The sequence below is a fragment of the Tilletiaria anomala genome, assembly GCF_000711695.1.
Source record: "Tilletiaria anomala UBC 951 chromosome Unknown K437scaffold_39, whole genome shotgun sequence".
Taxonomy (NCBI): domain Eukaryota; kingdom Fungi; phylum Basidiomycota; class Exobasidiomycetes; order Georgefischeriales; family Tilletiariaceae; genus Tilletiaria; species Tilletiaria anomala.
The window spans coordinates 36199-62699 of record NW_013546983.1 but is presented as its reverse complement, the minus strand read 5'-3'; the positions used below and the strand labels follow the sequence as shown (position 1 = coordinate 62699).

The window sequence follows — 26501 nt, the reverse complement described above, 5'->3', positions numbered from 1 at the left end:
TGTATGTCCCCATCTTCAAGATCCAAAGCCCTCGCACTGGAAGCTCAGCTTGCTGTGGTGGCTTGCCCGAGTGCATCTGTTAATGATGCCCGGCGCTCATGACCCAGTGCCTGCGCGCAAACGGCGGCGAGTCAGCAACTCGGCCGTCGAGCAGCATGCGCAACCTGCACAGAGGAGAAAGTTACTTGATACGCCTCCCAATGCCGCCTCCGACGTCCCTCCACTAGAAAGGGGAAAGCACCCAGCCAAGCGTCGAGCGAGGCCAGCAGGATCGCATTTTAAATCGAAGCATAGCCATGATCTGGAAAACGAAGATACAGACAGCGAGTCGAGCGTGTCCTCAATCGCTTCGGAGGTAGGTCAACATGATACCATAGGTACGACTCCCAATATCGAAACAAAGCTACTCGCACATCTTCTGGTGAGTGTTGTATCTTCCAAAGTGAAATGATGTATGAACATACATTCATCTGTTCTTGCGCTTGAATTTACAGTGTAAGACCGAGCGACGCGTACATGCTGCAGTGAAGAAGGCGCGAAACTTCGAAGCGTTGAGGATCATCAAAAGGCTCAAGAATTCCGGCTCGCTCAAGGACTCTGGGTCGGGAAAGAAGACCCCTCTACAGTCTTCGGGGGAGCTCGAGGAGGAGCTGCAACACACCAAGACAGCAGATATCGATGCCATGACTGCAAGAGTCATCTGTGCCAAGATGATCAAGATGAAAATGCTACCGCGATCTGCCGAGGTCAAAAGACATCAATTTAACGACCAAGCGGTCTCGTCTGCCGACGGCATGGTCGCATGGCCAAACGCAATCCTCGAGGCATACCCGGTGCTCACTTCCTTGTCTGCCGTGCCAAGCCTTGCTATGGAGCACTCTCGTACTTGTGGACTCTCTCCTGCAGCCGATATCTCAATGCGCTCACCGTTGGAAAGACGCGCGATGGATCGTCTAGCAAGCTCGACGATCGTATCAGAAAGATGTTGCGATCTACTGAACAAGGTCTCAAACAATATTCAAAAGCAGCGCGGCTGCTCAACAATCGCAATTGTCAACGATGTTGCACAAGATGGCGTAAATGCAAAAGCCGCAAGCACTCCCGCACAGAGTGAGCCTGTCCAAAAGGGCCTTGATTACCTGCTGTCCCGCGAATGGAGCGGCAGCGAGTGTGCGGATGGCGACAGTCTTCTAGAAGGTGGAGAGGAAGGAGATGATGAAAGCAAAAGCGAAGAGGGCGGACTGATCGCGGGTGATAGGGAGGAGGCTGGGGATGGAAATGCGTTCGATCCTTCCGTGCTTGATGACACGCGGTGGGATGCCCTTGTTGCCAGCGGGTCCGAATCCGGCTCTGGTGATGAGGTTGGCGAAGTCCATGCCGAGAGGAAGAAAGCGCATGGGGCACGGACTGATAATGGCGACGATGAAACTTCTAATGCATCAGACGGCTCGAGCAGCGAAGAGGACGAAGGTGGAGCGAAGAGCTCGGCTTTCTTGCCTTCCTTAGCGGCGGGTTACGTTGGTAAACCCATGCGTCTGGGCGTTCGCAACTCTGATTCCGAATGGAGCGATGCCGAAGAAGAGCTAATGAACGCTGGAAGCGACATTGAGGTGGACGCATCGGGCAAGAAGAGGAAAGTATCAAAAGAGCGGAAGAATCGCATGGGCCAGCGGGCTCGTAAAGCGTGAGTGCTCAAAACCACGAAGTCATGCTGAGGCTCAGTTTTGAGAGCCACACTGAAACGTGGCCTTCTCTCGGCTTGTTGCAGTCTGTGGGAGAAGAAGTACGGACGGGGTGCTCACCACATCCAGCTGCAGCACAAGGAGCAGCGCATCGACGAGAAGCTTAAGGAGCGCAGGGAAAAATGGGCTTCTGGCGGCAACACAACGGAGAATGGTGTTCAGCAGCGCGCTTGGGGCAAGCAAAAGGCAGGAAGCAAGTCTCGAACTGAACGCCGCCCTTTCCACCAGAGGGATGCCGGAAGCGACGGCGCGATGGCGAAGCGCGGCCCATATCCTGGTACACAGAAAACATCGGCGCAACCGGTTGTTTCCAAACCTATCGATGGCAATTCAAAGGCGAAACAGCAGGATATGCATCCTAGTTGGGTGGCAAAGCAAAAGCAGAAGGAGATGTTGGCATTGGCTTCTAGGCCGCAGGGCAAGAAGATTACATTTGACTAGGCGCTTCTGTAATGCTCTTCGTTATCGCTGCTCCTCGTGTCGCCCGCCGGACAAGCATGACTAGTTGTACATGGAACCTTTCCTGTTTGCAAGCTCTGCGTGCTTAGGGTGTACTCTTTGAAACCACGCCGTTTGCCAGATATATGGACATGCCATTCCCTTAAATCGAATATTTCATGATTGGCTTTGGCTGTTCACCAGCAGCTGGCTGAGGCATCGTGGCCTAAAGCGCGCAAAAATCCCGCCTGAAAAATGAGAAGGTTGTAGAATCATCTGTATGGTGCCTTGAGCACATAGGCGATGGACCCCAAGACTCAAAGAGTTTGCTCGGTTGTGGCACCTGCGCCTTGTGGCTGCCCAACGTATTTCAATGTGCTGTGTGTCGAACAGCATTCGCACGCTCACAGCTTTTGAAAGTGCTGCGAAAGCATGAAACCAAGCAGCGTATAGCTAAGTTAAGTAACCGCAATGGCATCCAGGCGTTAATTGCGAGCGATCGCTAGATTGCATCATGATGGGACGCGGGTAATATGGAGTCGTGTACGGTCTTGCCTAGTACGAGCGCTTATCGATTCTTTCTGTTGCTTCTGACGAGCATAAAACCATCCTCGTCAATATTGGGTTGAATTAGTGGAGCATCATCGACGTCCATCTCGCCTGCAATTTTCTCGGCTGGTGGTTGATGCCCATTTGCTTCGCCAGTTTCGCTACCATCTTCGCTGTCGCTGTCGCTTTCCAGGTCTTGGTCTTGTGCTTGCCGTTGAGCCGCAACTTTGCTCCCTCGAAGCTTTGTGTAAGCTTCTTCAAGATCTTGAAGCGCTGCACCTCCTGCGCCTGGGCCTTCTAGAAAGATCGTCTTCCACAGTGCGACAAGCCTCTTGGCAACATATTGGACCGAGCCGTCTTCCAGGCGGACGTTAAATTCATACGACACGTATGACTCGAGCACCTCTTCCAGGTCGTCCTCATCTGGTGCTGCTTGTGCGCCTGCAGAAGGATTGGCTGCTAGAGCGGCGGCAGACTCATCGCACATATCACACACTGCGCTAGCGAGGTACTCTGCCTTGTCGCGGCTCTCTGGGCCACCCCATTCTTCGTCGACAGCCAGGCGCATAGCAGGCCAGAGGTCCAAAGTGAGTATGACAGCCCTTGCGAACTGGAGCTGTTGAGGAGATGGGACTGGCTCTAAGAGACTATAGTTGCTCTGAATGGTGGAGGGAGCGACTGCGGCATCCTGGACATGGTTTGTGTTCGCGTGCGCCTGGGCAGGCGGTGCAGGCGCGGTGCTCAAAGAGGCTGCGATGTTCGAGTAGCTGAGTGACGGCATGGTGAGTCCAATGCGCTTCCCCTCTCACTGTGCCTTTCCTGTCGAGGGCAGACTTGTGCGCGGGTACGAGGAATGAATGATGACCAGGGGGAGGAACAAGCACAAGAAGCGATACAAGTGTGTCTGCCTCACGAGGTTGGACCTGCGCCTGGCTATATGTAGTTGGCCTTGGATCCCCCAACTTGGAGTCCTAAATTGACGAACCTCCAAAACAAAAATTGGATCGATGGATGATTTTTTTGTGCGGAACTGAAGCAGTTAGCGGCTTGGTTACATAAGCAACACTGCTCCCCATACTACATCCATGACCACACCAGCTACGCACAGCAGCGACGTCAATACTCAACCTGCAGAGTCTCTCGAGGTTAGTGGCCAATCTCGTTAGGCATCAGGCTTCGGCCAGAGTTCAGCCGTTGTTGCCCGCGGGTCATCCCTTCTGAGACAATATTGCCACGTACTGAAGTGGCTCTATCATCGGTCTAAAGAAGCCGTCATTTCAGCGGTTAAGACTAGCACTGGTCGGTCAAGAGTGCATTTCTGGCGGGTGACGCAAGCATCGATGGAGTTCCGAATACAACGTGATCCTGATTATGAACATGTCGGGTTCGTCGGCTGATTCTCATGCACCAACGTGCTCTTCCCTTCATGCTGGTGCAGGGTCGGGAATAGAAGCGATGGCAGGCGCAAGTGACGATGGTACCGCGGCCGGCAATGATCCTCAGGCAGAGCTTAAGCGGTTCCGTCTGCAGTGGCAACGCGATTTACACGACCAGCAACGGCGTCGGAGACAACATTCTCCCGAGGTACGCAAGGCTGAGTCATCAGCTCCCCGAGATGCACTTGGAAAATCAAGCAGCCGCTTGAACGAATTGATTTTAAGGTCGTCGCAATCCATATCGGCTGCGGTCGCGGTCCCATCTGAGGGTGCGGCGGATCAAGAGGACCCCGCAGTGGTGCAACTCACCCGGATGATGGTGAATTGCTTCTCTACAAATGTGCAGCAGTATTCAGAGGCAGTTCTTAAAGAGAGGGTACACGCGTTTGACGAAGGTGAGGGAAGCTTAACTGGCTTGCAATATTCATCTGCACGGACTGAGACTTTCAACGATTTCCACTAATGCTTTCCTGCTCGCAGCCCTCGAACTTTACCGGAAAAGTTTTCGTACTGATGCCAATGTCGATCACACCTTCCAGAATGCTGCCATGCTCTTGGAGGAGCCCCAAGTGCAGCACTATCTCTCTGAGCACGAAAGTCTTCGGACCGTAGCCGCAAAGGTTGCAGAAGCTACAGAGGGCCTCGCATCGCAAGCCCGCATGCAGCCCGCTACAAAATCACGATCGCTTTCAAATACTCGGATCACGCAGGAAGCAGCTGCAGAAACAGCGCAAGCGAGTACGGAAAGCATGGAAGCACCACCTTCTCCGGAGGGAGCTGCGAATATACAACACTTGCTGACGCGGGCTCGAGCATTGCGCCGAAAACTAACAGAGACACTTGCTCATGACAAAGAAAAGGCAGAAAAAGCAGCACGGCTGGGCAATGTGGATGCCTTTGTCCAGGCGAACGAAGACACACTGTGCATGATAGCCAAGCTACCCGATGAGGTCGTCCTTCTCATCCTACGACACCTGATCTCTATGCCCCATGGTCGCACCACTCTTTCTAGAGCGATGGGCATTGTGCATGCAGCAGACACATTGGCCCAACACGCGGAACGTGCTCCTGATGAAGTGCAGCAGCAGCCGGACTGTGTGCCAAAGATCCGGAAGAAAGACCAGTCGATACTGAATGACCCTCGACGCAAAGCCATCTCGCACCTCATGCAGGGTATGGATCACACCTCACTTGAACTTCTCGGGCGCGTCTCGTGGAAATTCAGGGTGTTGAGTCTCGACCCTGATCTGTGGCGGTGAGTAAACCAATGTCTTACCTTTCCCGGGCCTGCCGGGGTTCTGACTTGCTTGATGGAACAGTCGCCTCGTCGAACACGTGTATAAAACTCCTCAACTACTCCCTGAAACCAAGCCTGCAGTGTGGCACCGACAAGTTGCACCGCGCTGGCGAGAAGCATACATCAAGCACCCTCGTGTGCGCTTCAACGGCGTCTATATTGCTTCTTGCCAATACACGAGGCCGGGGGTGAACGAAGAAAATGTTTGGATCAAGGTCATTCACGTAGGTGCTCTGCTCTCGTTCTGCATAGCAGCAACGGAATCTCATTTCTTATTGATCATGCATGCCCACCCAGGTCATCGAATTTTATCGTTATTTCCGCTTCCTTCCAGATGGACGGTGCCTCTCTCTGCGAACAACGGATCCCCCGACGGAGGTAGTTCGCAAGATTGATCCATCCCTCCGTGTGAATGGGTTTGCTATCGGATCCTGGCAACTGTACCCGGATGGACTGGAGGACGACAAATTGTTCGGGCGGCCGCCCGGCCCAAAATTGCAAATCACGCACTTGTATGGTATGTGTGAGCCGTCTTCCACTGCGGAAAAAATTGTGGAAGATCCCGGTTGACGTTTTTGCTCAATGACATACAGACGAGACGATGCCGAGCATCCGTTTCCGTCTGATCCTACTCCTTCGTAACGGAGGGCCAATTGGCAGGTGGAACAAGATGGACTTGCTAGAGTACCGCTCGGTCAACCTCCATACAGGCGAGGACGAACCTTTGTTGCAGAAACACTCCAAACCTTTCTTCTTCAGCGCCGTTCGATCCTTCATAACATAGCCAATGCTACCACTCGTACCAAACCATCTTCACACTGTTGAATCTTTGACCGTCTCAGCGGATTGACTCTGGAGTGGCTGAACGACGCTGTTGCACACAGGAGCCAGCAGGACATGTGCCAATGCGCCAATACGCTGTTCAAAAGCTAGCACATTCCCCTCCTTCACAGCAGCGACAGGATAATATGAAGTCTCGTACTGCGCAATGCAATCGAGACTCTTGATGAAACAGTCGATTTTGTGTTGCTGCGTTGGCGATGACGAGAAAGCGAACGCAAGTAGTGATGCAATCGCTGTTGCACCGATGGTGGCGCTGGTTTAATACCGTCCGAAACGCGGATTTGCCCAAATGGATCCCGCACGGGGATGAAGCCTGTGTCCCGCAAACCTGCAAACTCCACTTGGACCCATAACAAAGTAGAATAAGGCGCAGCTTGGGCTCCTCAAGGCTGGCGCTATAACAGAATACGATGTGCCAATACTATGTTACCAGAAGAGAATATAAAAAGTAGTAGCTTGTGCCACATACACCATTGAGGGCTACGATTGTGTTGAAGACTTTCAACCATATTCGGGGAACACGACAGTTCAACCAAACTGTACAAGCCAGATTAACGCCGAAGGTGCTTGAGTACAAGACCATCGAAGATGATCACATATCTTTGCACCGCCTGCGGTGCCGAGAAACAGAGTGTATCCTCATCAAAGCCCCAACACTTAGCTGTCAGTCAGTCCCAGCCCCCAACATCTCGCTCCGATCAATGCTGGGCCAATCAACATCGAAGACACCAAGGATAGAATTGATGCTTACCGTGGAGCTCCATAAGTTCATCAAGTTCGCCTGGTACTCTTGTACGTGGGAAGATAAATGCCATGTAGAAATGGCTCACTTCCAAGTCTGGCTTGAATGCTCACAAGACTTGACGCAATGACCAAAATGTTAGAAAATGTGACCTCGACAGAGGCCACAGTCAGCATCAAGAAGCTATATGGCGGCAACTACGACGCATGGGCCCTCAAAGCCATATGTATTTAAGGAATAGCACATTACGATCAAGGCAGAATGCTCTGACCTTTGTTGTTTCATGATGCCATACGAACTATGGTCCCTTTGTGTGGTGGCTCTTTATATCAACAAGGTGCTGGATTTCACGTTCAGTTACTATAGCTTGCTGCTTGGGTACACGCCTTCTATGAGGTCCTATGGTGTTCTTTGAGTTGTGCTTCTTTGCTCCCTTCGCTTATACGTGCGCGCTACCGCTGCTCCTGCGTTACAGGCAACATCTCCAGTGTGCCTGAGCAGTATTACATCACCGAAGACAGTCGCGTGCCTGAACAAGGTCAACTCTAGAACCCGACGACCTTGAGCCACAGCTGGGACAAGTTAGCTTGGCCCGAGCGAATCCGGGAGTATGAGTTTAGGATCGGTGATCTGCAGTGGATAGCTGAGGGCACATTACCTAATTTCAGCTTCGCAGTCGGACAGTACGCGCGCTACGGTGTTAACCCCTCGCTGTACCATTTTAGGGCCGTGCGCCAGATGTTGCTGTTCCTGGAAGGTATATTCGACCATCTACTACATGTTCACGGTGATAAGCAAGCAGATTTTGGCTGGCCTCAACAACTTCAACTGCGCTTGTTGCACCACCACTGGTTGCCCGACCACTGGCTATGTATTTTATTTAAGTCTTTGGGAACCCAGTCAGCTGAGGCTCACGTCTGCAACCGGCATGTACACTTCAAGTGTTGAAACAAAGTACATTGCCAATAGTTGCCTTTGGCCGGAGATGATCTGGATTAAGCAATGTTAGAGCAAGCCTGGTCGGTCAGCATGCGTCAACGTCAGTCGTTATCAATTCTCCTACGTTCGCCTTGCGCTGCAGAAATGGTGACATCCACCCCGACCCGCCGCAGCACCCACCTTAACCAGCGACTCAACCGGAGCAATAGCCATTGCTAACGATCCCATACACCATAAGAGGACGAAGCAAACAATGTACATCATCACTTGGTTCGCGATCAAGTGCAGAAAGGAAACCTTCATCGACACCGTTCGCACTATTGAGAAAATTCGACCGGTTTGTTCACCAAGAGTCTAGCTGCTGCTATCATGACTCCACTCAGTGTTATGCTGGATCTGCATGAATGGTGAGCAAGATTGTGCCAGCAAAAGGGCCTGTGAAAAGAATTATAGCGAAACTGCAGCTCTTCTGGAATGGTCGACGTGATTAGACGGAAACAACGAATATCCCTGTCGCTTTTGGCGCCAGCAGCGCTCGTCATTTGACACAGCACCTACCTCGGGTATCTGATGGGAAGCTTTTGAGCAGATGCACATCTCACCTTCTTCAACAGGAACATGCTCTTCCCTATCCTTCCTCCTTTGCGAGATTGCATGAGTACACTGATACACGGCTTGCTTATGACATCCACAAGGTCATATGGCACATGCTCCATAGACCACTAGCTGCCACTCCATATTGGCATTTAATAGTAGGAGGTATGAGCCACCACGTCACCACGCTCTCTCTAAAAACATTTTTGATGATGTGTTGCAGCTTGAGACTATGTGAATTCGTATCCGAATGTTAGATCCTAGCTTTAGAGATGGAGCTCCTCGGGCATTTGATGCAGTGGTCATCTGCGCCGACTTGACCATTTTTGACATGTGCACGACATGTAGTAGAAAGGGCAGGTATGGAACGATACTACACATCAAGCGCTTAGGGCCGGCTACAGGTACTGCAGATCGGAACAGTGTACCTATTGCCCGTTGTATGGCCACTGCCATATGTCGCAAATTGCGCCTGTAGCACTAATTGTTTTATCCTTTATCAAGTTCGCACGCCCATCTCTACGGTGCGCAACTTCTACCCCCTTTCCTTGCATGGGATCACTGTTTACCTTACGTACTTAAGTGGTTAAACTGCACCTTGTTCCACTGTTCACAAGGCAAAAAGGCGTACCTCACAAACCGTAACTGGATTGGCTCTAACCTATGTTATCACGATCACTGTGGTAATGTACACAACCCATATTTCTCTTACATTTACATGCATGAAGAATAGGATGTAAGAAGTGGAACAAGGAGGGAAATGGATCTGGCGTATTGGAAATACGAGATGAACATGCTTCACAGCCTGCACTCAAAACGCATGGTTGTGGCTTGTTCAAGTCGTTCCGACGATTTTATGAGACTCATTTCATGGAGTTTCAGGCAACTCTATTGAATGCCAAATCTGAGCTGAGACTTGAATGCCATTGGAGAAGCATTGAAAGGGGCGAGGAGAACCTGGCAGACATGGTAGAAAGGGGAGAACCTGATTGTCAAGACCTCATGGTTTACACCAAATGGATACAACATAGCTAGGCGTCCCTCATGCCCTTCCCTCTTGCGTCCATTTCAACATGCAGTAGAATTGCTGTGTGCTTTTACTAAAGCTGAGTCTGTATCAGCTCTATCTTGTGAAACTTGATTAGAGCTAAGTCTGTGTCAAGCCACATAAAACTCGAAACTCACATCTACTACAGCACAAGATTCCACATCATGGCGAACTCCTACTCATCTCTAAAATTTACGTACAGGCTATCAAGGAGAAGTTGTAGCGCAAATTCTGGCAATCCAGCCTGCATGATGTTAAGGGGGCAAGACTTCGCTCAAACTCTCTGAGCGTCACAAGCGCAATGGCGCGTAAATGCGGACTCCGCTCTGTACACTCCATGTGTCGATCCCAGTGGTCCATGTGTCTAGCTCTACACAACCTTAAAATTGAATTTTTGGGATCTGGACTCTTGACAGCCTGGAGTAGTTTGAAAACACAAATGGACGCATGCGCTGTTCAAGGTTCCGGCTTTAATGGTCAGGCATCCTGCGTGCCAAAACGAAACCAAAGCACGCTCATCATGAGCGTAAGAAAAGCATTGATGAACTGAGCATGATGATTCTTTTGCTCTGGTGCGGGCTGCGTAACAAACTCAGCTCTCGGTTGTAGCCAGATACTCGGTTCAAGATCAATGATGTCAAACCTCGTGACGCTGCCAAGGCTGGAGATCAGAGCATCAACAATTCGGCGGGACTTCAAGTAGCCATATATAGCAATGAACGTCAACTGAGCCCCAATGCTCAGTATCTTGTTGGCCCCACGCTTCAGCCATTCGCTCCTGACCAACGACACGCTCATCAATGTCGAGTAGGCGGAGAAAGGAATCCAGATGAATCTTGTCTATGCTTGCGAAATCAGCTGGCCCGAGTCCACTCTCCTGGAGGATAGTCACCCCGGAGTTATTGATTGCCGCAATGAACCCGTAATGAGCTTCACGTTCAACCCTGGGCATTCGAGGTATTGAGAGGCCAGCTCGTCACGAGTATCCACTTGGATACCCTTCTACGCGCGTTTGTGCGATGCAGACTGTTGACAAGCCTACTGAATGAGTACTTCAATGAGATGGGTTGGTTGCACACTCAAAACCGACGAGGAGATGTATTGTTGGGCCCGGGACAAGTGCACGGAGCAAGCGATGGCTCGCAGGTACACTTATCGAACGCAAACTTCTCAGGTTGCGCTAGAATCAGCGAGCTGTTACAGTCTGCAAGGCCCTATCATATTGGGAAGCATTTACTACTGAACTCCATGAGTACATTAAATTATGTTGGTATCCCAGTGCGAGGTACGAGGCACTTCCCTAAGCAGTTCCCCCTTGATTGCAATTTGTGCTTCACATCGTACTTCGTGGCGTTGGATCTTCGCTTGCAGGACAGAAACCGTGAAATGATGCATAAGGATATCGGTCTTCTTCAAATGTTTGTGCGTGAGGCAGGTGCTAAACAGCGCACCCACGCCACCACCCATTGTGTAGCCGATTTTCAAGACAACAGGGCTCAAATGCACCAGTCCAAGACGTTGCTTCGCATGCGATCAAGACGATTATCGAGTCTGTGATTGCGACAAGGCCGCAATGGACCAATGGGGGCAAGCAAGAGCCAAGCAGAAGCACGGTCGCACAGCTCGCAAGGTAGCTATCTCTGTACCTTTCCTCGTGGCTTTAGGGATGATTCGGAGGGAGAGTCTGCTGTGGAAGATACCCAATAGGATGGAGCTCCGGTCTTCACCTTCACGAGTCAGGTCAGAAGGCCGTCGCGCAGCCCTCTGGTGCGGCGGCCTCGACAGGTCCTCGTCATCGACAGAATGGCCTCCCATACGATGATAAGGGACTAGTTCTGGGTAATGGCTTCAAGCCGATCGAAGGAGCTCAGTATGAGCACATTGCTGGTGGCCGAAAAGCGTTAATCACTCACTATGGCGGAACCATGACAGTGATAGCCTTCAACCCCAGGCTCGTCAGTATGAAGGGACGAAGTAGGCCAGCGTCCTTGTTGCCCCACACCTAGGCAAGAACTTGATTTCTACCAGGTCTGTCACGACAAAACCAGGCTCCGCCGCCTTCTTATATGCGCACGTCACAGGCCAAGATGGCTCCGACCGGATGATACGCGTCGACATTGACGGACGTGCAGACTATCCTTCCGTTGATCTCCTCGATTGGCATGCTTGGACGGCAAATGCCCGAAGTTCGACTGATATGCGACGCCCAAAGACATCACATCACACTGGCAGCCAAAGTAGTCCAGTCGCTCAGCAGCAAAACAAAGCCACGTTTTGGTATAGAAGCCTAGCGCCCCCTTCCTCCGGACTGCTAAGCCGCATTACTCCGGCTGTTACGGTTCATCACATCACGGTGACAGCCAGCCAAGACCTTCCAGCCGCCTGTTGCAACTCCACCATAATCACGGTAACAGCTCAGTCCAGCCACCCCTCTCAAGACACTTCCGCCTGTTCATACACCGTGTCTACCGACCTTATCGGATCACTGCCTTCCTCCTCCTACATTTACAGTCAGATCATCGTCGATCACCACTGCTGCAGGGTGTCGACAAAGCCACTGGGCAGCAAGAATGAGGCTTTCCCATGAATCCACACCTGGCGGAAAATGTTGGCTTGTGAGCGACGTGAAGAGCTGCCGTGCCAAATCCACTGCGATCAAGGCGAACTGTGGTGGAATGACTTCCGCCTGTGGACCGCAGGCCTTGGCTTCAAGACCTCCGCAGGACCAACTGCTGTGTCGACTAGCAATCCATATCCTGAATGCACTAACCTCCATGTTGAGGCAGTTGCTCGCTGCCTACTTCATGATAGCCGCCTAGCAGAATGTTGGTGACCAGATATCATCTTAACTGCAGCGTATATGATCAATTGGAGGGCTAGCAGCAGAAGGAGTGCCCCAACACCTTTAGAAATATGACCTGGTAAGGCAACAGACCTCGCAAATTACTGCATATTCGATTGTCTTGCTTATGTGGTGCTGCGCGGTTCGACAAGAACTTCCTGGAACCGTGGCAGCGCATACGTCAGCAGAGGTCGGCGAAGTAGAAGTATCTGCGGAGTAAACCTCGGCTATCGCGACTCACCAGGCGGAAGTAAAGGGCCGAAAAGTGTCCCTTCCTGTACTCTAGCGTGGTGTGACCGCTCGCGACGCTGTCTTCGTTGAAGCCCGCAGGTACGCCGAACGTCTCGATTCGATGCTTCAGCGTGTCCGGGCTTCCACATTCTCTATGGAAGACGACTTCCATGGGCTTCTTGAGGAAGACTAATGGCACCACAGGTCTCCAGCATCTGCAACCCAAGAGGAAATGAGGCCACAGTTGCTTAGCTTCACTCACCATGCTAGCAACCACGATGATCCTTCAGCGCGAGGCGACTCTATTGACAGTAGCCTCGCAGAATACGGGCCGGTCGCCTCCACCATCACTCTCATACCATCGCTCTTGCGCGGAGAGCTATAGACCGACATCGGTCTTCTGGAAAAGTACAAAGGCCGACACTCGCGGCCCGGACATGAGCATGGTCAGCTCTGACGGAAATCGTGATGTAGGCGATGCAGATATTGGCAGTGAGACTCATGCGGAGGATGGTGCGTCTCCAATGCACAACGCAAATTCATCGGCTGACCCAATTGCCTTTCGGTCGGGATACACGACGTTCGCTACAGTCTGCATTGCTAAGGTCTCCGTGGTCTTCACTATTTCAGGTGGACTTGATAGGCCCAGACTTCCAATGCTATGAAAGAAGTGGTGTCGAAGTCCGATGTGCTTTGTTTAGTAGTGATTTCTTGGGTTTTGCGTGATGTTGCGAGTTCCGGAGCCATTAGAACAGAAAATAGGGACATATTCTGCAAAAAAAAACAGTTTCCGCATGATTTTGGCGGGTTGAGTGACTTTTGCTTTCAGAGAGCTTATAAAAGTTGCCCTCAAAACTTGCGGCTTTTTTCGGGATTTGACGGAATTGAAACTTTAGTCGAATCTCCAAGCAAAACTCATGATGGCAAGAGTTCCAAACATCAAAACGTTGGACTTTGAGAGGCTTGATTTTTCGAAATTCGCGCTCTCCTCTCCGCGTTTCTAATTATACAAAAGCCCTCATCATCATCAATATTTTTCATTGTTTGTCAGCAAGGATCTGAATAGCAGTGAGTCCGCAGTCAGTTGACCTTGCAGCAAGCGATCAGCGTGAATTGTGGAGGAAGGGGCTCTCAGCGCCCTCTAGCATGTACAGAAATGAATCGACTTCAGAGGTGGAGAGGGGGTAACATTACTTCCGCTTGGGAGAAGCCGTACACTCGGTCTGCGAAACTCGTGCAAGAGGCTCACCATAAATATCCTGACTTCTCAAAAGTCACCCAGAAATCGCTGTCCTTGTAGAGCTACATATAGACGCCGCAACATCCGAGACAACGAAATGAGTGTTGTATAATGCCCATTACATCGGCACCGAACCAGTGCGTCGGTTCCGCCTTCGGCCGTCTGCTCGGTGAATGTTTACATGCATCACATGAGTACATACAAACATCGCGTTTTCACACTTCTCTAGCTTTAGCGGTTCAGCACACATATCACGTCGCGTCGCGTTTTTAATGTTCCCCGGAATACTCCGCTTACATTATGACAAATCAGGAGTCAAGCGAAGTCGTAAAGCCCCTGAGTCCAACAACCTCACCCGAAACAAGCAATTCTTTAAGAGGTCGCTTCCCAGCATCTCAGCTTAGGATGCTGGCGAGTGACCTCTCGCCACAGGAACCTGTTCTTCCCCTTACATCTCACGCCCTCTTCGGCGCGTCTAGTTTGAATCCACGACCCTTCCGTGACATTCTTCTCGAGCGTGGTCAATCTTCCATCCACCGCCATAACGACCCTTCATTGACACCTTTGCCTAGGAAAAGGCAACGACGGCAGCGCGCGCTATCCAGACCTGCGCCTCCCTCTTCACATCTCTCCCTGTGCTGCTACCAGACTTGCTTGCAACATCATGAGCGGCCTTTCGCTACCGCCACAGACCCTTTTCCGATGCGAGGGAGTCCGTTTGGTTAAGCACGTGCCATCCGTACCTGCTCGAGTCAATGGCTCGACCCCAAAAGATTCCATCAATGCCTACGGAAGCACAGGCAGCCGTAACACGGCTTTGGCAGACTGGAGAGGGACGCTTTACCTCGATACGGTTCAGGACCCATTCACCCGCGATATCTCCACCCTCGTCCTCTCAATTGACCGAAGCGGAAAGGATGCAACGCAGGCCGCCAGCTATGGTGCTGCCCGTAGGTGCGTGCTGCCATTCAGGAGCTACAATGCGCAAGACGCAATCAATCGGTCTGAGGGGCACAAGCCGCAAGCGCTACGCGAGGTATTCCTAGGGCTCACCTATCCTACTCTTGGGGCGGTACATTCTTCATTCTGGTTCTATGAGGATGCAAGCGAACGAGGCGCAATGGAGCGAGCTGCTCTTGAAGGACAAGGGGCTGGCCGCAGAGCTGTCTGGACGTGCTTCGTCCCGGGGTGAGTACCACCCATCAAACCTGCTCTAGCACAGTTCCCTGACCTCAACTTTGACACGCCGTTCTCAGGACTTGGCAAGAATTCACACGGCTAAAAGATATCTTAGAGCACTTTCCGCAACAGTCGCTTACAAAAGCCAATGAACCCCGGGAGGTTGCGGTTTCGCATGAAGAGCAAGAACGCCTTTCCGATGTGCGCAAATCTCTCTTTTGGGACAATCTGATGCCAGATGCATCTCATCTAGACAACGCCCTACCATCCGATAGGGCAACGCATTCGCCTGATGGCATTAAAGCACCGAGCAGCTTGGCCGCAGCATGTGAAAATGCCATCAGTCGATCCGCAACGCTGAGGCGACAACTCGACCGGTCTCGGCTCTCAGCGTATCGCAACTCATTAATTGCAGTCGATAATGGCACGGGAGAGATTCTCGGGGTGGTCGCAACGGACGTTCATCTGCAAGGGAACGACGGGCTGCCTCTGACACCCAATTCAATTTCCTCTGAAGAAGGCGCAGAGGCTATCACTCCTGACAGAGAGCAGCCAGAGTGGACACCGACCAACATTCAAGCCCCCAGTTCCATCCTCCGCCCTGCTTCGAAATACAGCGACCCGGATGATGAACGTGTCAGGCCGCCATCTCGAGCAAGGTCCATACTGAAGGAAGAGACTTTCGCGCCACCGCCTTTGCCCATTAAAATGGGCGGAAACATTCGAGATAGCTTGTCTAGCGCGGCATTCTACACTGCTGCGGAATCTGCTTCGGAAGCCGATAGCGACTGGGGTCCCGGCGACGAAGACGCTGCTCCTCTCAGTGTGGATCAATTTGGCGTCGGGCCCCACCGGCCAGAGCTTCTGAGAGATCTGAACAATGTCGCAGGCGATGCTGCGTACGACAGCGACGCTAGTGGATCTACCGAAGGAGGGCCTGCAGTTCGGCTTTGGCGAAAAGCTCGCGGCAAGAATAAAAAAGGCCAGAAGAAGACACATGATGAAACAGTTGAACCAACACATTTTGCAGATGCAGAAAAGACGCCGCGCGCAAGCATCATTGAGGCAGCAACTCTATCAGTTGCTAACGATTCTCCAGTCCCCACTCCAGAACCGGAGCCTCTGAACCACCTGCTCAGCGCGGACGATAAGGTACGGGAAGGGCAGACACTGAGGAACCCACTTATCAGCTCTCCGGAACTTTCACTCGCAAGTTCCAAAGCTCGCAGAAAGATGCTTAGAACAGACGAGGTCCGCAGAGCAGAGGACAATGTGTGGACGGAGGCGCTATCTTCCGGAGCACTTCCTGTGGACGCTGCTTATACACACCTGCACTCTTCGCCACTGAAACCCTCAACAGACGACTCCCAGACTAGAATTTCGCGTGTGTTTCCGCGCAGCGAGCATGCCACAGACCTTCATGGAGGGACTGTGTTACTGGAATTCCTCGCTGATAGCAGGATAGGGGCGACGCTCATCTCAGGTCCGCAAGCAAGCACAGAAGTGTCATCAGGTGCACCAGCTAAGTCAGTCATTCCCATGCTGCCAATGCACATGCTCTGGTTCCTCGGCATTGCCAACGAAACAAATGTGCCAGCTAGCCAGCGGCCTACCGGCAGTTTTGTCTCCGTCCCAACTCTGGAGAACCTCAAAAATGTGGCGTTGAGCTTGCCTGAGAGGCTTGCAACGTCAGCATCGACAGGTTCCGCCGTATTTCTCACCACGTCCAGAGACTTATGGACTGGATTGGCCGGTTGGACCTTGTCCGCATCGAGCTGGGTCGTCGGCCAGCTCGGCAATACAGCCGCACCGCAGGGGCCGATCAAGCCTGCCGAACTGGAGGATGATGGCACGTTTGAGATACCCAAGTATGACCCCGACTCGTGGGGTGCAACACCGCGGCCAGTGTTTCGTCGGCGCAGGCCAACGCCATCCTTCCAGAATGGATACGATGTGGGACCTCAAGAAACGGCATCTTCAAAATACTCTATTTTGCATATTGACGGGCAGTATCACCCTCGCGACGTGTACTTTAGAGCCTAATACCTAGCAATATGATAGTCTGATACCCTTCGAACACATACTGAAAAGACATTCAAACGAATGGAGGGGCGATTTTCGCGAAGTCGCCATAGATCACATGTGCGTCAACGTAGTGCTCGTCTTCGCCCGAGCCGGTTTTAAGTAAGCCCGCTGACGGTATGCGCCCGACTCGCTGGAAACCAAGCTTGTCCCAAATTCTCATACTGGCTTCATTTGTTGCGTAGACCAGATTGAAGACCGACCCGCGATACCCTAAACGGGGCGCAACGTGAAGGAACGACCTCCCAGCAAGGCTGCCGATGCCGCGACCTCTAGAATTTGGCGGCACGACGAACCCAGCATTGCATAGGTGAGATGAGCGACCTGGGTAATTCGGCTGCAAAGAGGTACATCGTCAGCAACTCCTAAATTTGATGTGGCCGTTATCACAAACCTTGATGTAGTAGAAGCAGCCTATGCGCTCTGACGGCTCTGCTGACTCTAAAGGTCCCAAGCTTTTAAGATCAAATGGCGTCCCTTGCCTAGGATATTCAGCATTGGTCTCGGTGGAGTTGACAAAGATGCCAATGACAACATCTGGAACAGGATGCGTATGAGTTGGTTGCATTGTGATTTCATGCAGAGCTTCTAAAGCGTACCATATGCAAGGAAATAATTTCTGAACTCAATGTCGCTCATGGGACCACGTTGCGGACTGTGAAGGAGGGATGAATCGGACATGAATTGAGGTCCGGCTTCAAAGTGACACTTCCTGTGCATGACCTTACTAGGAACGTCCGTCCTCGAGCTCTCGTACAAAGATTGAGTGCAAGTATCCGACCCAATGTGGAGGGACTGAGGAGCCGTCTAAGTGAATAAAAGCGATCGCATTGTATGCGCCATTTTGCGCCTTCAACTGGAACAATTGTGCGCCTACGGGGGCCGAAGGCGCTGTAGGCCGAGCGAGGATACCGTAAGCTGACATGGGATAGCGAGAGGTAGCGACACTGCGGTTGATTGGAGCTCCTTTCTTGCGCCGCGTACACACAGCCCCAGATTCAAGGGGCAATAGTTACCGTAGATCGAACGAAGAGCATGCGAAGAGGGTGTTGAGTGAAAAGGATGGAGAGGGTGGTGGCAAGGTGGGTACTATGGATGTTGGATTGGGAGTATATGTATATCTAATGTCTGGTATCAGCGGGCAATGGCTCTCCACGCAAGGGTTCACAGCCTTTCCGAGTCTGAGCTTTCTCGTGGATGTGAGTCAGTCTGAAGTAGTGTGGCTCGTCTCTTGACAATTAGCCCGCCGCTTTTTCTAGTGTAGAAACCGTCCAATGTGTGCCTTGTAGTGCATGCATACGCACCCACGTGACTGCGAGAGATCCATTCATAGACACGTCAAGGATAAGATATACAGGCGCGAAGGGAATGAGGGTGCAGGGACCAGGGCAACTGTGGGGACTCAAGATGCAGGCGATATCCAGATAGGGCTGAATGACAAATACAATGGGGCACAGTCTTTGGCTTACGGTCTTATGGAGTGCGTCTGCCAGCAGACGGGTGAACGTTAAACCAGGTCTCAGAGAATGTCTGAAAAGGCTGCGCTGAGCGCAATGACCGTCGGCTCGATGAGAGAATTGGGAGAGAAAAGCGAAGCCGAAGGGATGACATTCAAAGTTCAAAATCTTGTCGCGGAACGACCTTGGTCTTCCGAGTATCCTGCTTCATTGTAGCCGACAACAGCGTCTTCTGACAGCGAGGTGCCGGCCAGGCTGCCTTGCTGTGGTCGATGGCCGTAGTTTGGCTCGGGGGTGTAGAGCGTGCGCATCATGTTGTTACTGCCGCTGGCCGCTTGGGAATCTGCAGGTGAGATGGCGCCAGCGCGAACGGCTGCATACTGCTTTAGGGCCTCATCTGGACTGGAAAAGTTAGCGGGTGGCGCCATGCCGGTCTGCGTGCTGGCGCCAGGTTGCTGGTCAGAGATGGCGGAAGCTGCAAACATGTCGACATGTCCCATTTGAGCGCCCTCCTGCCCCGACTGGATCAGCGAGACAGCAGGGTACTCGAGCACAGACCCCCGGAACTCTGATTCGGTGGCGTCCATGCCGAGCGGTGAAGGAACTCGCGCGCCAACAGGATCGTCGAGCTGCAGCGCACGGTTGGCATCAAGGCTACTGCGCATCTGATCGAGATGGTCGTTGTTGAGCGGTATCGGGCCTTGATGTTGCGTGGGGCTCATGGCCAGGTCGTCCAGGTCCTCCATGGCACCGTCGGCGTACGCATCGCTGTACATGCTCTCGTGGTGGACAGGGTCCACACGCGGAACGGCTGGGGTATTGGCGTTATAGAACGAGTGGCGCAGGCCGCTCTGGCCGATGCGTGAGAGAGATACGCTCGTCTTGTGACCATGCGAGTGGTCTTGGGACGATGGACCAACGCTGATGCGTGAAACGCGATGGCCGGCGGTCTCTTGCGCGAAGCTAATTCGGCTCTGTCGTCGCTCGCGCATGGTGTCGAACGACACGCCGCGCGCAGCAATATCGTTTGCTTGCATGGCAGCATCGCGGCCAGCCAAGCCGGCACCGTGGATGTCACCGGACGGCCGCTGCATGTACGATGCAGGCCGACTCCCGGGAACGGGACCCATGCTTCCATCTCCTCCAGCCATCCAGTCGATGGACACTCTGCTCATGCGCTGGTCCATCTTCTCGGCCCAGTTAGCGGTCTTGTTATTTCGGTTGATGTGGAGCTTTCGGATCCATAGAGCCAAGAGGACGCCGACAATAACCAGGGGACAGATAACGGCAGCAGCTTTGCCCCCTGGCGTAAGACCTCCGCTAGCGAAGAAGACGCTGATGACGCTTTCTGTCACGCCTTGCTTTGTTTGCAGCGCATCTTTGGGGGGGTTATGCCCCGGAGTAGGAGCAGTGTAGATAGCGTTCCAGTTAGGGCCAACGGGAGTGTTCGTGTCCCAGGGCTCGTTGCCAGACGGAACAATGTTTATGTAGAGCTTGGCATTTTGTGATATGTGAGGGTCCTTGACCCACCAACGAGGAGCGAGCTTGACTTGAGCGGACCCCTCCCTTGAAGGGAAGTTCCTCCAACCGTGGATGGGTAGCAGCGTGTTGGTGTCGGCGACGTTGTACAGATAGATGTCCAGGTTATCCGAAGGAAAGCAGGAAGGATCCCACTTGAGCGTCGTATATTCGGAGCTATCGACGTTATTGTCTGCTGAAGGGAAAGTATATCCTTTGGCTAGAAGGCAATCTGTTTTGCTGACTATATTAGGAAAGGGGCAAGTCGCCAAAAGAATAGTGTCAGAGAACGTGCTGCAAAGCTCGCAGCAAGGGGCGGTAAACCCACGCGACCTGCGAGTGAACTGCCGCAACGGTGCAGTGTCTTCTTTGGCAAGTGCCTTGCCGAAGCGCAAGTTGTTGAGAGAGAACGGCATGGTGCAGAGTAGGATGTTGAAGGGATTCGTTTTAGAGGGATAAGAGTGCCGAAGGACGAGGAAGCACCAGGCTGGAGGGATGGAGGGAATAGGGTGCTTGTGCCCGTGGCGGACCTTCGTGGTTTCCTGTCCAATGCTGAAGGCAAGGGTATCGATTAGGCGGGAAGAAGATACCGTATGCGGAACAGTAATATGCTGTACGGAGGGGGAGGCGTTGAGAAAAAAGGGAAGATGTTCGTTCAGGAGGAAGAGGGTGGAATCGAGGTCTGAAGCTGGTGGCCGAAGTGGGAAGTCATTCAATTGGGATAGGGATGTTTTTGCAGCGCGGCGAAGGCGGACACTGCACCACTCGCTCTTGCACCTTGCGGATGGAGTACCCCCGCTTGGGTCGGCGCTTTGTGCAGAGCGGAACAAACTAAAGTGCGGAGAGAGTGCTCTGATGCCTCCCCTGACCCCCCGCGTTTGGCGTCGGATCCACCCCTGGCTGCTGCGAACCTCGCCAAAGGGACTGGAGTAGTGTTGGGTGCAAAATAAAATGCTGAAGGGAACGCGTTCATGACAGTATTGTAGCATCATATATACACGCAACAGGTATCTATTACTTGTACAAGACTGCGTGATGATTACGCGTTGTGCCAGAAGAGATTTCGCAGGCTAGGGTTGACAACACGCGCAGAAGATGGTCAGTCGCCGAGACTTTTGATTGCTAACGGGGGCAACCGCGAGTACGGCGGGGTTAGCATGCTCACCTGTTCCACTTTTCTGCATTCACGTAGAGGTCTGTGAAAGATAGGGAGAGAAAGAGGGGCGTAAAGTTCAATGGGCCAGCATATCACAGGTCCGGTGAGCAGAGCGGCAGAAAGCATTGGAACGGATGAGCTCAGTCAGACGCTGGCCACACTCACAGTCCATGCTGTTCACCAGTCCATTCTGCAGCGATTGCCGTCGCTCCGCAAAATTCCACATCACCAACGCCCATGTGATCGCAGCAAAGTACTGGAAAACATTTTTGTCGGTCGGGATGGGCTTGTGCGCCGGCCAGTCCACATTGACCTTTTGTCGTGGTAGCAAGGACGACACGACGCGTGCCGTGCAGTACAGCACGATCTGAGCATTCCAAGCGTGTATAGAGGATAATAGCGAGAAATTGTCAGCCATAATGGCGCAAAGCTGAGGCGACTGATTGCGATCGCACCTGTTCATTTACGGCGTTCCGTTTCCCAAAGACGACCCAGCCTCCGATAAGACCGCCAAGGAATGAATCTATGCTCCGTGGCTTGCCTCCGTTTGTCCGTCTTTGAAGAATGGTAATGCCCTTGTAAATGGCGACAAACTTCATGAGGTTGGTCGCATGCTGCTTGGTCGCTTTGAAAACAAACCGTAAACGGTCCCGAGCCGACCCCCTCCCAAAAAGGATGGACATGACCAGCGCATGCGGGAATCGGATCTTGGTACCGTACACCAAGCCATTACGAGCACCCTACCAAGAGAGGAGCCGAGAGATTTTTTTCCGCAGTCCGCCAGTCACATTTCTGACAGTATCGCCTAGACTAGGTGCTCACCTTGAGGATTGTGAAGATATCATGGTACGCGGGGTCGAGCGCGAGCCGCGTCAGAGCGCCTTGAATGTCAGCCATATCGACGTGTCGCGGACGGGATGTCTTCTAGGACAAGGCCTGCTGCGAGCGGTCTATCTTTCTGTGTGCCGAACTGATGCGCTGGGACCCCTCATGCTTGACGGGAGGGTTGAACAAACCTGGTGTCTGGCGATGTCTAAAGCCTGGGATGTCATCACGCGTCAATCTGTTTTCCTGTGGTCCGCTGTGTCCGCCTACAGAGATAGTCTAGTGTCCCGCGTGCTGGCTCTTCCCCCGCGCCGGCCGCGACGGAACTCGGGGCCCAGATTTGTGCTTGTAGTACATATGTATACTCGCATAGCGAGGGACAACACCCTTCTCATCAGGCGCCACACCGCAGTCCTCGGCTTCATCACTACATGTATCACTCACGCCCCTCCAAGTCTCTCAACTGGATATTCGATCCCAAGGTACGCGTCCTGGCGCTCCCATGTGCAGGACATAAGGCGAGGCGTTTGACACCAAACCAGGGTATCCAAGGCGCAGTAGGTGCCTGTTGGAACCACCCCAGAACCTGCATTCGCCGTCATCTCGGCTGGGCAGCACACCGGGATGCCTCTTGAAAAGAGGCACGCAGCCAACCTTGAAGACATAACCCCAAGAGCTGGCACTGCCAACAAAACGACAGAAGTCGAACAAGCAGCAGAAGCATCAGTCGAAGAAGAAGAAGCTTCCTCGCCTGCCAACACTGAACCACTTCCGTTTGACGGGGAGTCCGGAGACGAGATGGATGCTTCAAGGAGCGCGCAGGACGAGCTCGATGCGGCCGCGACGCTCGCTTCGGTCCCCGCTGCGCTGAGTGAGGAGCCAAATACCGCCGAGAACGCTACTGGTATGACCGAATACGATGCAGCCTCCAAGCATTATGTACGCTCGGGTGGCGGGAGCGACCTCTCCTCCGATCTTTCCGACGAAGGAGAGGCGAACAGCGGCGATGACGACGAGCCAGAGGAGGAAGAAGATGAAGATGAGGAGGGAGAGGATGACGCCGGCGAAATCCCTGGCGAAGATGACGGCGATGACGAAGGCGAAGGTGACGGTGAAGATGAAGATCAAGACAGCGGCAGCGACGAAGAAAAGTCTGAAGACGATGCCTCCGAGCTCTCAGAGGACGAAGGAGCGGGGCAAGCGGCGGCAGTCACGATATCTGCGGAAGCAGCAGATGTCGCCACAGCGCTAGACGCGCTGGCTGGCATCGCAACGGCCACCCCTATGGTTTCTGCCATCGCTGATACCGGATCATCTAGCACCCACCACCTTCATTCTCGGAGAAAGTCGATCACTGCTTCCATGATCGACCCTGTCGCCCCGAGCGATGCGGGAGACCACGAGTCTGACGAGGAGTCCGACGTCGCAGATAGCCAGGACTTGACCACTGGTGATGTCTTGGCATCTGCAATTACTGGCAAGGCAACAATTTCCAAGCCGCACCCTCCTCCCGATCCAAACAGCGCCGGGTCCAAACTCAAGACCAGTTTGCTCGCCAACGCGACCGAGGACGATGATTTAGTGGGCGCATACCCGGCAGCTGACGGGGCAGAAGCGTCTTTAGCCGCCTCTGCGGCCACTTCCAGAGAGGGCTCGCCTTTCCAAGAGGCTGGTACGGCGCACGATGCGGTCGGGTTGGGGGCGAGTCTGACTGCTCAGCTTGCCAAGAGTGCAGCGCTTGCTGCAGACGCCGCCAAAGAAGATGACGCTGCAGTAGAAGATGCTGCAGCTGGCGAGGGTGCAGAAGGCGAGATGGCCGAAATGATAGTCAATACTGGCCAAGGCACGCCCGTGATCGAGCAAGCCGAAGCCGAAGATGGTTCGCGCAGCTGATGAGCGAGAGAAGTCCTATCAGGCTACGAGCTTACATGCATTCATTGCGCTTCATCCACAGAAACCACGACGGACGAGACTGCACTTCGGCGCCAAGAGGCCATGGATGCCCTCGCAAAGATCGAAATAGGCTTCGCCATGCTGCGCGATAAGCTCTACATGGAGAGAGTCGACGAGACGTGCAAAGAGACCGCCATGATCTTAGACGGAACGCACCCCGAGCTGGTGTATCTTTCCAACATCATCGAAGCACGGAGGCGTAAACGGCAGAAGCTTGCCGACACCTGGTTCGACCAGCAAGAGCAACAATTCAGTCGCGTAGCAAAAGCAGACGAGCAGGCCATTTGGAGCAATTGGCGGGTGAGTGGCTCGCCATTTATTTGCTGTTTGCCCGCGACGTTGAATGGCAAACTCATTTTTCCTTCACAAAAGGCGTCTATGGCGCAATTGCGACGCGACATGATGGACGATCTTAGTCGCAAGCGAAGAAAGCTTGACCGAGAGAAGCGCGCTTTAGATGCGCCCCGACCCCGTGAGTGCAGACGATTGGGAACATGATTGCCAACGTCTCGTGGCTAAGCTGACCGGCACCCTCGTCTTATTTGCAGCTCGACGGCATCACGTGTTTGAGACGGAGCTTGTGCGTAATCCAGAACGGATCACTCGTGGTGGCACAGCCACCAAGGCTGGGGACAGCTCCAAGAGCGCGAATGCACGAGAATCAGGCGCAGCTACCAGCTCCGGCAAGTCCAAGAAGCGACAAGGAACGCTACGCAAATCGGGATTAGAAGGAGAAGAAGAGCAAGTGGGGGAATACGTCGCGTTCCCTGACATACGCGGGCTCGAAGATGAAGCTTATCACGACCTCGAGGCGATGGGGTTTCGGCCGCCACAAGGGTTGATGCGGACTGGCTGATGCATTTGTCCTGGGCGTCTCATCGAGGCAGACTATCTTGTACTACCTAGTGCCAATTCGATTTGAGGTTAGTTCACAGTGATATTTCTACATGGCTGGCTCGTCCAGCTCTGGGTAGTGGCGAAAGAGGCCCATACTGTAGGATCTACGCCTATCGCTCTTCACATACGATGCAATTGGCTCTGTGTTGCCGATTTTCTCGTGAAGACCGAACACGTGTTTGCATTTGTTCTCTGCCTCGAGGCGGCTGAGCAAGTTGGGGTACGCGAAGCGGAGCCCGTCAACCACCTAAAATTGACAAGCAGTGACAATTTGCCGAAGTGCGTGAGCACTTCTACGGCAGTACGCAGTCAGAGCTTTATCACTCACCTGGAAAAGAGTGAGGTCCGCCGTAGTCATGGAAGATCCAAAGAGGTTGGCACCGCTGCCTGCCCTGTTCTCTGCGAGAACACTTTCAAAGTATCCGAAGAATTTCGGGAGGCGGACTTCTCTGAAGAACTTGGCGCGACGTTTGGATTCCTCTTGCTGCTCTTCGTACGTGAGCGATGAGGCGCTGCAAACGTAAGCGCGACGTATGGGCACAAGAAAGCGAGTGGCGTTTCTGCCAATATAGCGACCTCGGTATCGCTCACATAGGATGATGCACGTCATGGATCTCGTTAGAGAGGTCGAGAATGGTCACTGAAGGGAGGAATGCAAAGGGGGAGATCAGTGCGAATGTCACATCCCACCTCTTTGAAAGAGATCCCCACAGGTGAGCTGGTTCACGTGAGCGCGCGCGATGCTCTTCTCTTCTTCTGTCTAAGCATCTGCATCGCCCACAAGATCAAGCCGTGGAGCGAGATATGAAAGGATAGCTGGAATCTGAGAGATGAATCTGCTTGAATTCGTGGCCTCCTGTTTGACCTCCAGGATTGGAGGTGCAAAATGTTGAGGAAGTCCTGTCTTGTTGGATCTCATAACATGCTCTTGCAGTGCGTTGACGTTGGAGCTGTTGTCCGCGAATGGTACCTTCGCATATTCAAACGCGAGACGCACGTATTCGCCACGGCCAGGAATGGACGGCTGCACGGGTCCTCAACAAGTGCAAGTGGAAGAGTCGGACATCGCTGCTCCTCTGCATGATATGGATAACCCCTCTACGCACCCAATAGTGAAGAGTGTACGTTTTCATCGTGGGTATGAGTCGAGCTTAGGACTCCTTTTGTGAGTGCAGGAACGAGCAAGTTGGCAAAGAATTGCTGGGAGACACCGATCACAGCAGATGCACGTCGCACGCATTCCAGACTTGGAGATTATATATATGTCAAATAGTCCGTCTCTATTGACTATCGATCCATATGCTAGACGACAAACGCAGCCTCAAGTAGCTGTGACGATGATGTCCCCTCTCGATGCTGGCTCGTTCGGAGCGGAGCGGCGCTTATTGATACAACAAGATGTGTTAGTCAAGGGACAGGGTTATGTCATCACTTGGGCTTCTTTCGGCCGAGTGAACATCCGCCTCAACCTGATTTTTTTGCTCGTGCATAGG

At 52.9% G+C, this 26501-nt stretch overlaps 11 protein-coding genes across 11 annotated transcripts; 5 read left to right on the top strand and 6 right to left on the bottom strand.

Annotated features, from left to right (window-relative positions):
- Positions 1-85: 85 nt before the first annotated feature.
- On the top strand, positions 86-2183 carry K437DRAFT_268298 (BUD22-domain-containing protein; the record flags this gene model as incomplete). Its single annotated transcript, XM_013387881.1, has 3 exons — positions 86-421; positions 495-1684; positions 1769-2183. 3 exons carry the CDS (start codon positions 86-88, stop codon positions 2181-2183), a joined length of 1941 nt encoding a protein of 646 aa, XP_013243335.1.
- Positions 2184-2500: 317 nt separating this feature from the next.
- On the bottom strand, positions 2501-3704 carry K437DRAFT_113641 (uncharacterized protein). The gene has a single exon (XM_013387880.1). The coding sequence runs from the start codon at positions 3508-3510 to the stop codon at positions 2749-2751; it is 762 nt and encodes a 253-aa protein (XP_013243334.1). The 5' UTR covers positions 3511-3704; the 3' UTR covers positions 2501-2748.
- A 159-nt stretch (positions 3705-3863) lies between these two features.
- Positions 3864-6722, top strand: K437DRAFT_274098 (uncharacterized protein). The gene is made up of 5 exons (XM_013387879.1): positions 3864-4560; positions 4646-5420; positions 5485-5686; positions 5760-5979; positions 6056-6722. Exons 1-5 carry the CDS (start codon positions 4101-4103, stop codon positions 6244-6246), a joined length of 1848 nt encoding a protein of 615 aa, XP_013243333.1. The 5' UTR covers positions 3864-4100; the 3' UTR covers positions 6247-6722.
- A 3350-nt stretch (positions 6723-10072) lies between these two features.
- On the bottom strand, positions 10073-10466 carry K437DRAFT_113526 (uncharacterized protein). Its single transcript, XM_013387878.1, has one exon. The coding sequence runs from the start codon at positions 10424-10426 to the stop codon at positions 10106-10108; it is 321 nt and encodes a 106-aa protein (XP_013243332.1). The 5' UTR covers positions 10427-10466; the 3' UTR covers positions 10073-10105.
- Positions 10467-11513: 1047 nt separating this feature from the next.
- On the top strand, positions 11514-12443 carry K437DRAFT_256416 (uncharacterized protein). Its single transcript, XM_013387877.1, has one exon. It carries the CDS (start codon positions 11826-11828, stop codon positions 12213-12215), a length of 390 nt encoding a protein of 129 aa, XP_013243331.1. The 5' UTR covers positions 11514-11825; the 3' UTR covers positions 12216-12443.
- A 1778-nt stretch (positions 12444-14221) lies between these two features.
- K437DRAFT_256414 (uncharacterized protein) lies at positions 14222-17189 on the top strand. Its single transcript, XM_013387876.1, has 2 exons — positions 14222-15129; positions 15198-17189. The coding sequence occupies exons 1-2, from the start codon at positions 14606-14608 to the stop codon at positions 17161-17163; spliced, it is 2490 nt and encodes an 829-aa protein (XP_013243330.1). The 5' UTR covers positions 14222-14605; the 3' UTR covers positions 17164-17189.
- Positions 17080-18397, bottom strand: K437DRAFT_256412 (uncharacterized protein). Its single transcript, XM_013387875.1, has 3 exons — positions 17802-18397; positions 17597-17739; positions 17080-17539 (listed from the first exon to the last, which is right to left on the bottom strand). The coding sequence occupies exons 1-3, from the start codon at positions 17920-17922 to the stop codon at positions 17216-17218; spliced, it is 588 nt and encodes a 195-aa protein (XP_013243329.1). The 5' UTR covers positions 17923-18397; the 3' UTR covers positions 17080-17215.
- A 142-nt stretch (positions 18398-18539) lies between these two features.
- Positions 18540-20840, bottom strand: K437DRAFT_274094 (uncharacterized protein). The gene is made up of 2 exons (XM_013387874.1): positions 20506-20840; positions 18540-20421 (listed from the first exon to the last, which is right to left on the bottom strand). Exons 1-2 carry the CDS (start codon positions 20591-20593, stop codon positions 18821-18823), a joined length of 1689 nt encoding a protein of 562 aa, XP_013243328.1. The 5' UTR covers positions 20594-20840; the 3' UTR covers positions 18540-18820.
- Positions 20841-21216: 376 nt separating this feature from the next.
- Positions 21217-22230, bottom strand: K437DRAFT_223985 (peroxisomal membrane protein 4; the record flags this gene model as incomplete). The annotated part of the gene is made up of 5 exons (XM_013387873.1): positions 21217-21247; positions 21343-21373; positions 21499-21700; positions 21789-22073; positions 22156-22230. The coding sequence occupies 5 exons, from the start codon at positions 22228-22230 to the stop codon at positions 21217-21219; spliced, it is 624 nt and encodes a 207-aa protein (XP_013243327.1).
- A 348-nt stretch (positions 22231-22578) lies between these two features.
- On the top strand, positions 22579-25033 carry K437DRAFT_256409 (uncharacterized protein). Its single transcript, XM_013387872.1, has 4 exons — positions 22579-24037; positions 24113-24411; positions 24484-24583; positions 24660-25033. The coding sequence occupies exons 1-4, from the start codon at positions 22783-22785 to the stop codon at positions 24965-24967; spliced, it is 1962 nt and encodes a 653-aa protein (XP_013243326.1). The 5' UTR covers positions 22579-22782; the 3' UTR covers positions 24968-25033.
- K437DRAFT_290728 (glutathione S-transferase-like protein) lies at positions 25013-26141 on the bottom strand (the record flags this gene model as incomplete). The annotated part of the gene is made up of 6 exons (XM_013387871.1): positions 25013-25255; positions 25337-25520; positions 25600-25648; positions 25720-25768; positions 25790-26032; positions 26115-26141. 6 exons carry the CDS (start codon positions 26139-26141, stop codon positions 25055-25057), a joined length of 753 nt encoding a protein of 250 aa, XP_013243325.1. The 3' UTR covers positions 25013-25054.
- Positions 26142-26501: the final 360 nt, after the last annotated feature.

Coding starts and splice junctions, on each gene's coding strand:
- K437DRAFT_256416 (XM_013387877.1), top strand. CDS start 11,826: ATGCGACGCCCAAAGACATCACATCACACTGGCAGCCAAAGTAGTCCA.
- K437DRAFT_113641 (XM_013387880.1), bottom strand. CDS start 3,510: ATGCCGTCACTCAGCTACTCGAACATCGCAGCCTCTTTGAGCACCGCG.
- K437DRAFT_274094 (XM_013387874.1), bottom strand. CDS start 20,593: ATGCCGTTCTCTCTCAACAACTTGCGCTTCGGCAAGGCACTTGCCAAA. Junction 20,422..20,505: donor GCAGTTCACTCGCAGGTCGC/GTGGGTTTACCG, acceptor TTCCTAATATAG/TCAGCAAAACAGATTGCCTT.
- K437DRAFT_256412 (XM_013387875.1), bottom strand. CDS start 17,922: ATGCACAGGAAGTGTCACTTTGAAGCCGGACCTCAATTCATGTCCGAT. Junction 17,740..17,801: donor AAATTATTTCCTTGCATATG/GTACGCTTTAGA, acceptor ATCCTGTTCCAG/ATGTTGTCATTGGCATCTTT. Junction 17,540..17,596: donor GCTGCTTCTACTACATCAAG/GTTTGTGATAAC, acceptor ACCTCTTTGCAG/CCGAATTACCCAGGTCGCTC.
- K437DRAFT_274098 (XM_013387879.1), top strand. CDS start 4,101: ATGAACATGTCGGGTTCGTCGGCTGATTCTCATGCACCAACGTGCTCT. Junction 5,687..5,759: donor TTTGGATCAAGGTCATTCAC/GTAGGTGCTCTG, acceptor ATGCCCACCCAG/GTCATCGAATTTTATCGTTA. Junction 5,980..6,055: donor GCAAATCACGCACTTGTATG/GTATGTGTGAGC, acceptor AATGACATACAG/ACGAGACGATGCCGAGCATC.
- K437DRAFT_256414 (XM_013387876.1), top strand. CDS start 14,606: ATGAGCGGCCTTTCGCTACCGCCACAGACCCTTTTCCGATGCGAGGGA. Junction 15,130..15,197: donor TGGACGTGCTTCGTCCCGGG/GTGAGTACCACC, acceptor CGCCGTTCTCAG/GACTTGGCAAGAATTCACAC.
- K437DRAFT_113526 (XM_013387878.1), bottom strand. CDS start 10,426: ATGAGCGTGTCGTTGGTCAGGAGCGAATGGCTGAAGCGTGGGGCCAAC.
- K437DRAFT_256409 (XM_013387872.1), top strand. CDS start 22,783: ATGCCTCTTGAAAAGAGGCACGCAGCCAACCTTGAAGACATAACCCCA. Junction 24,038..24,112: donor GCAAGCCGAAGCCGAAGATG/GTTCGCGCAGCT, acceptor CTTCATCCACAG/AAACCACGACGGACGAGACT. Junction 24,584..24,659: donor TTTAGATGCGCCCCGACCCC/GTGAGTGCAGAC, acceptor TCTTATTTGCAG/CTCGACGGCATCACGTGTTT.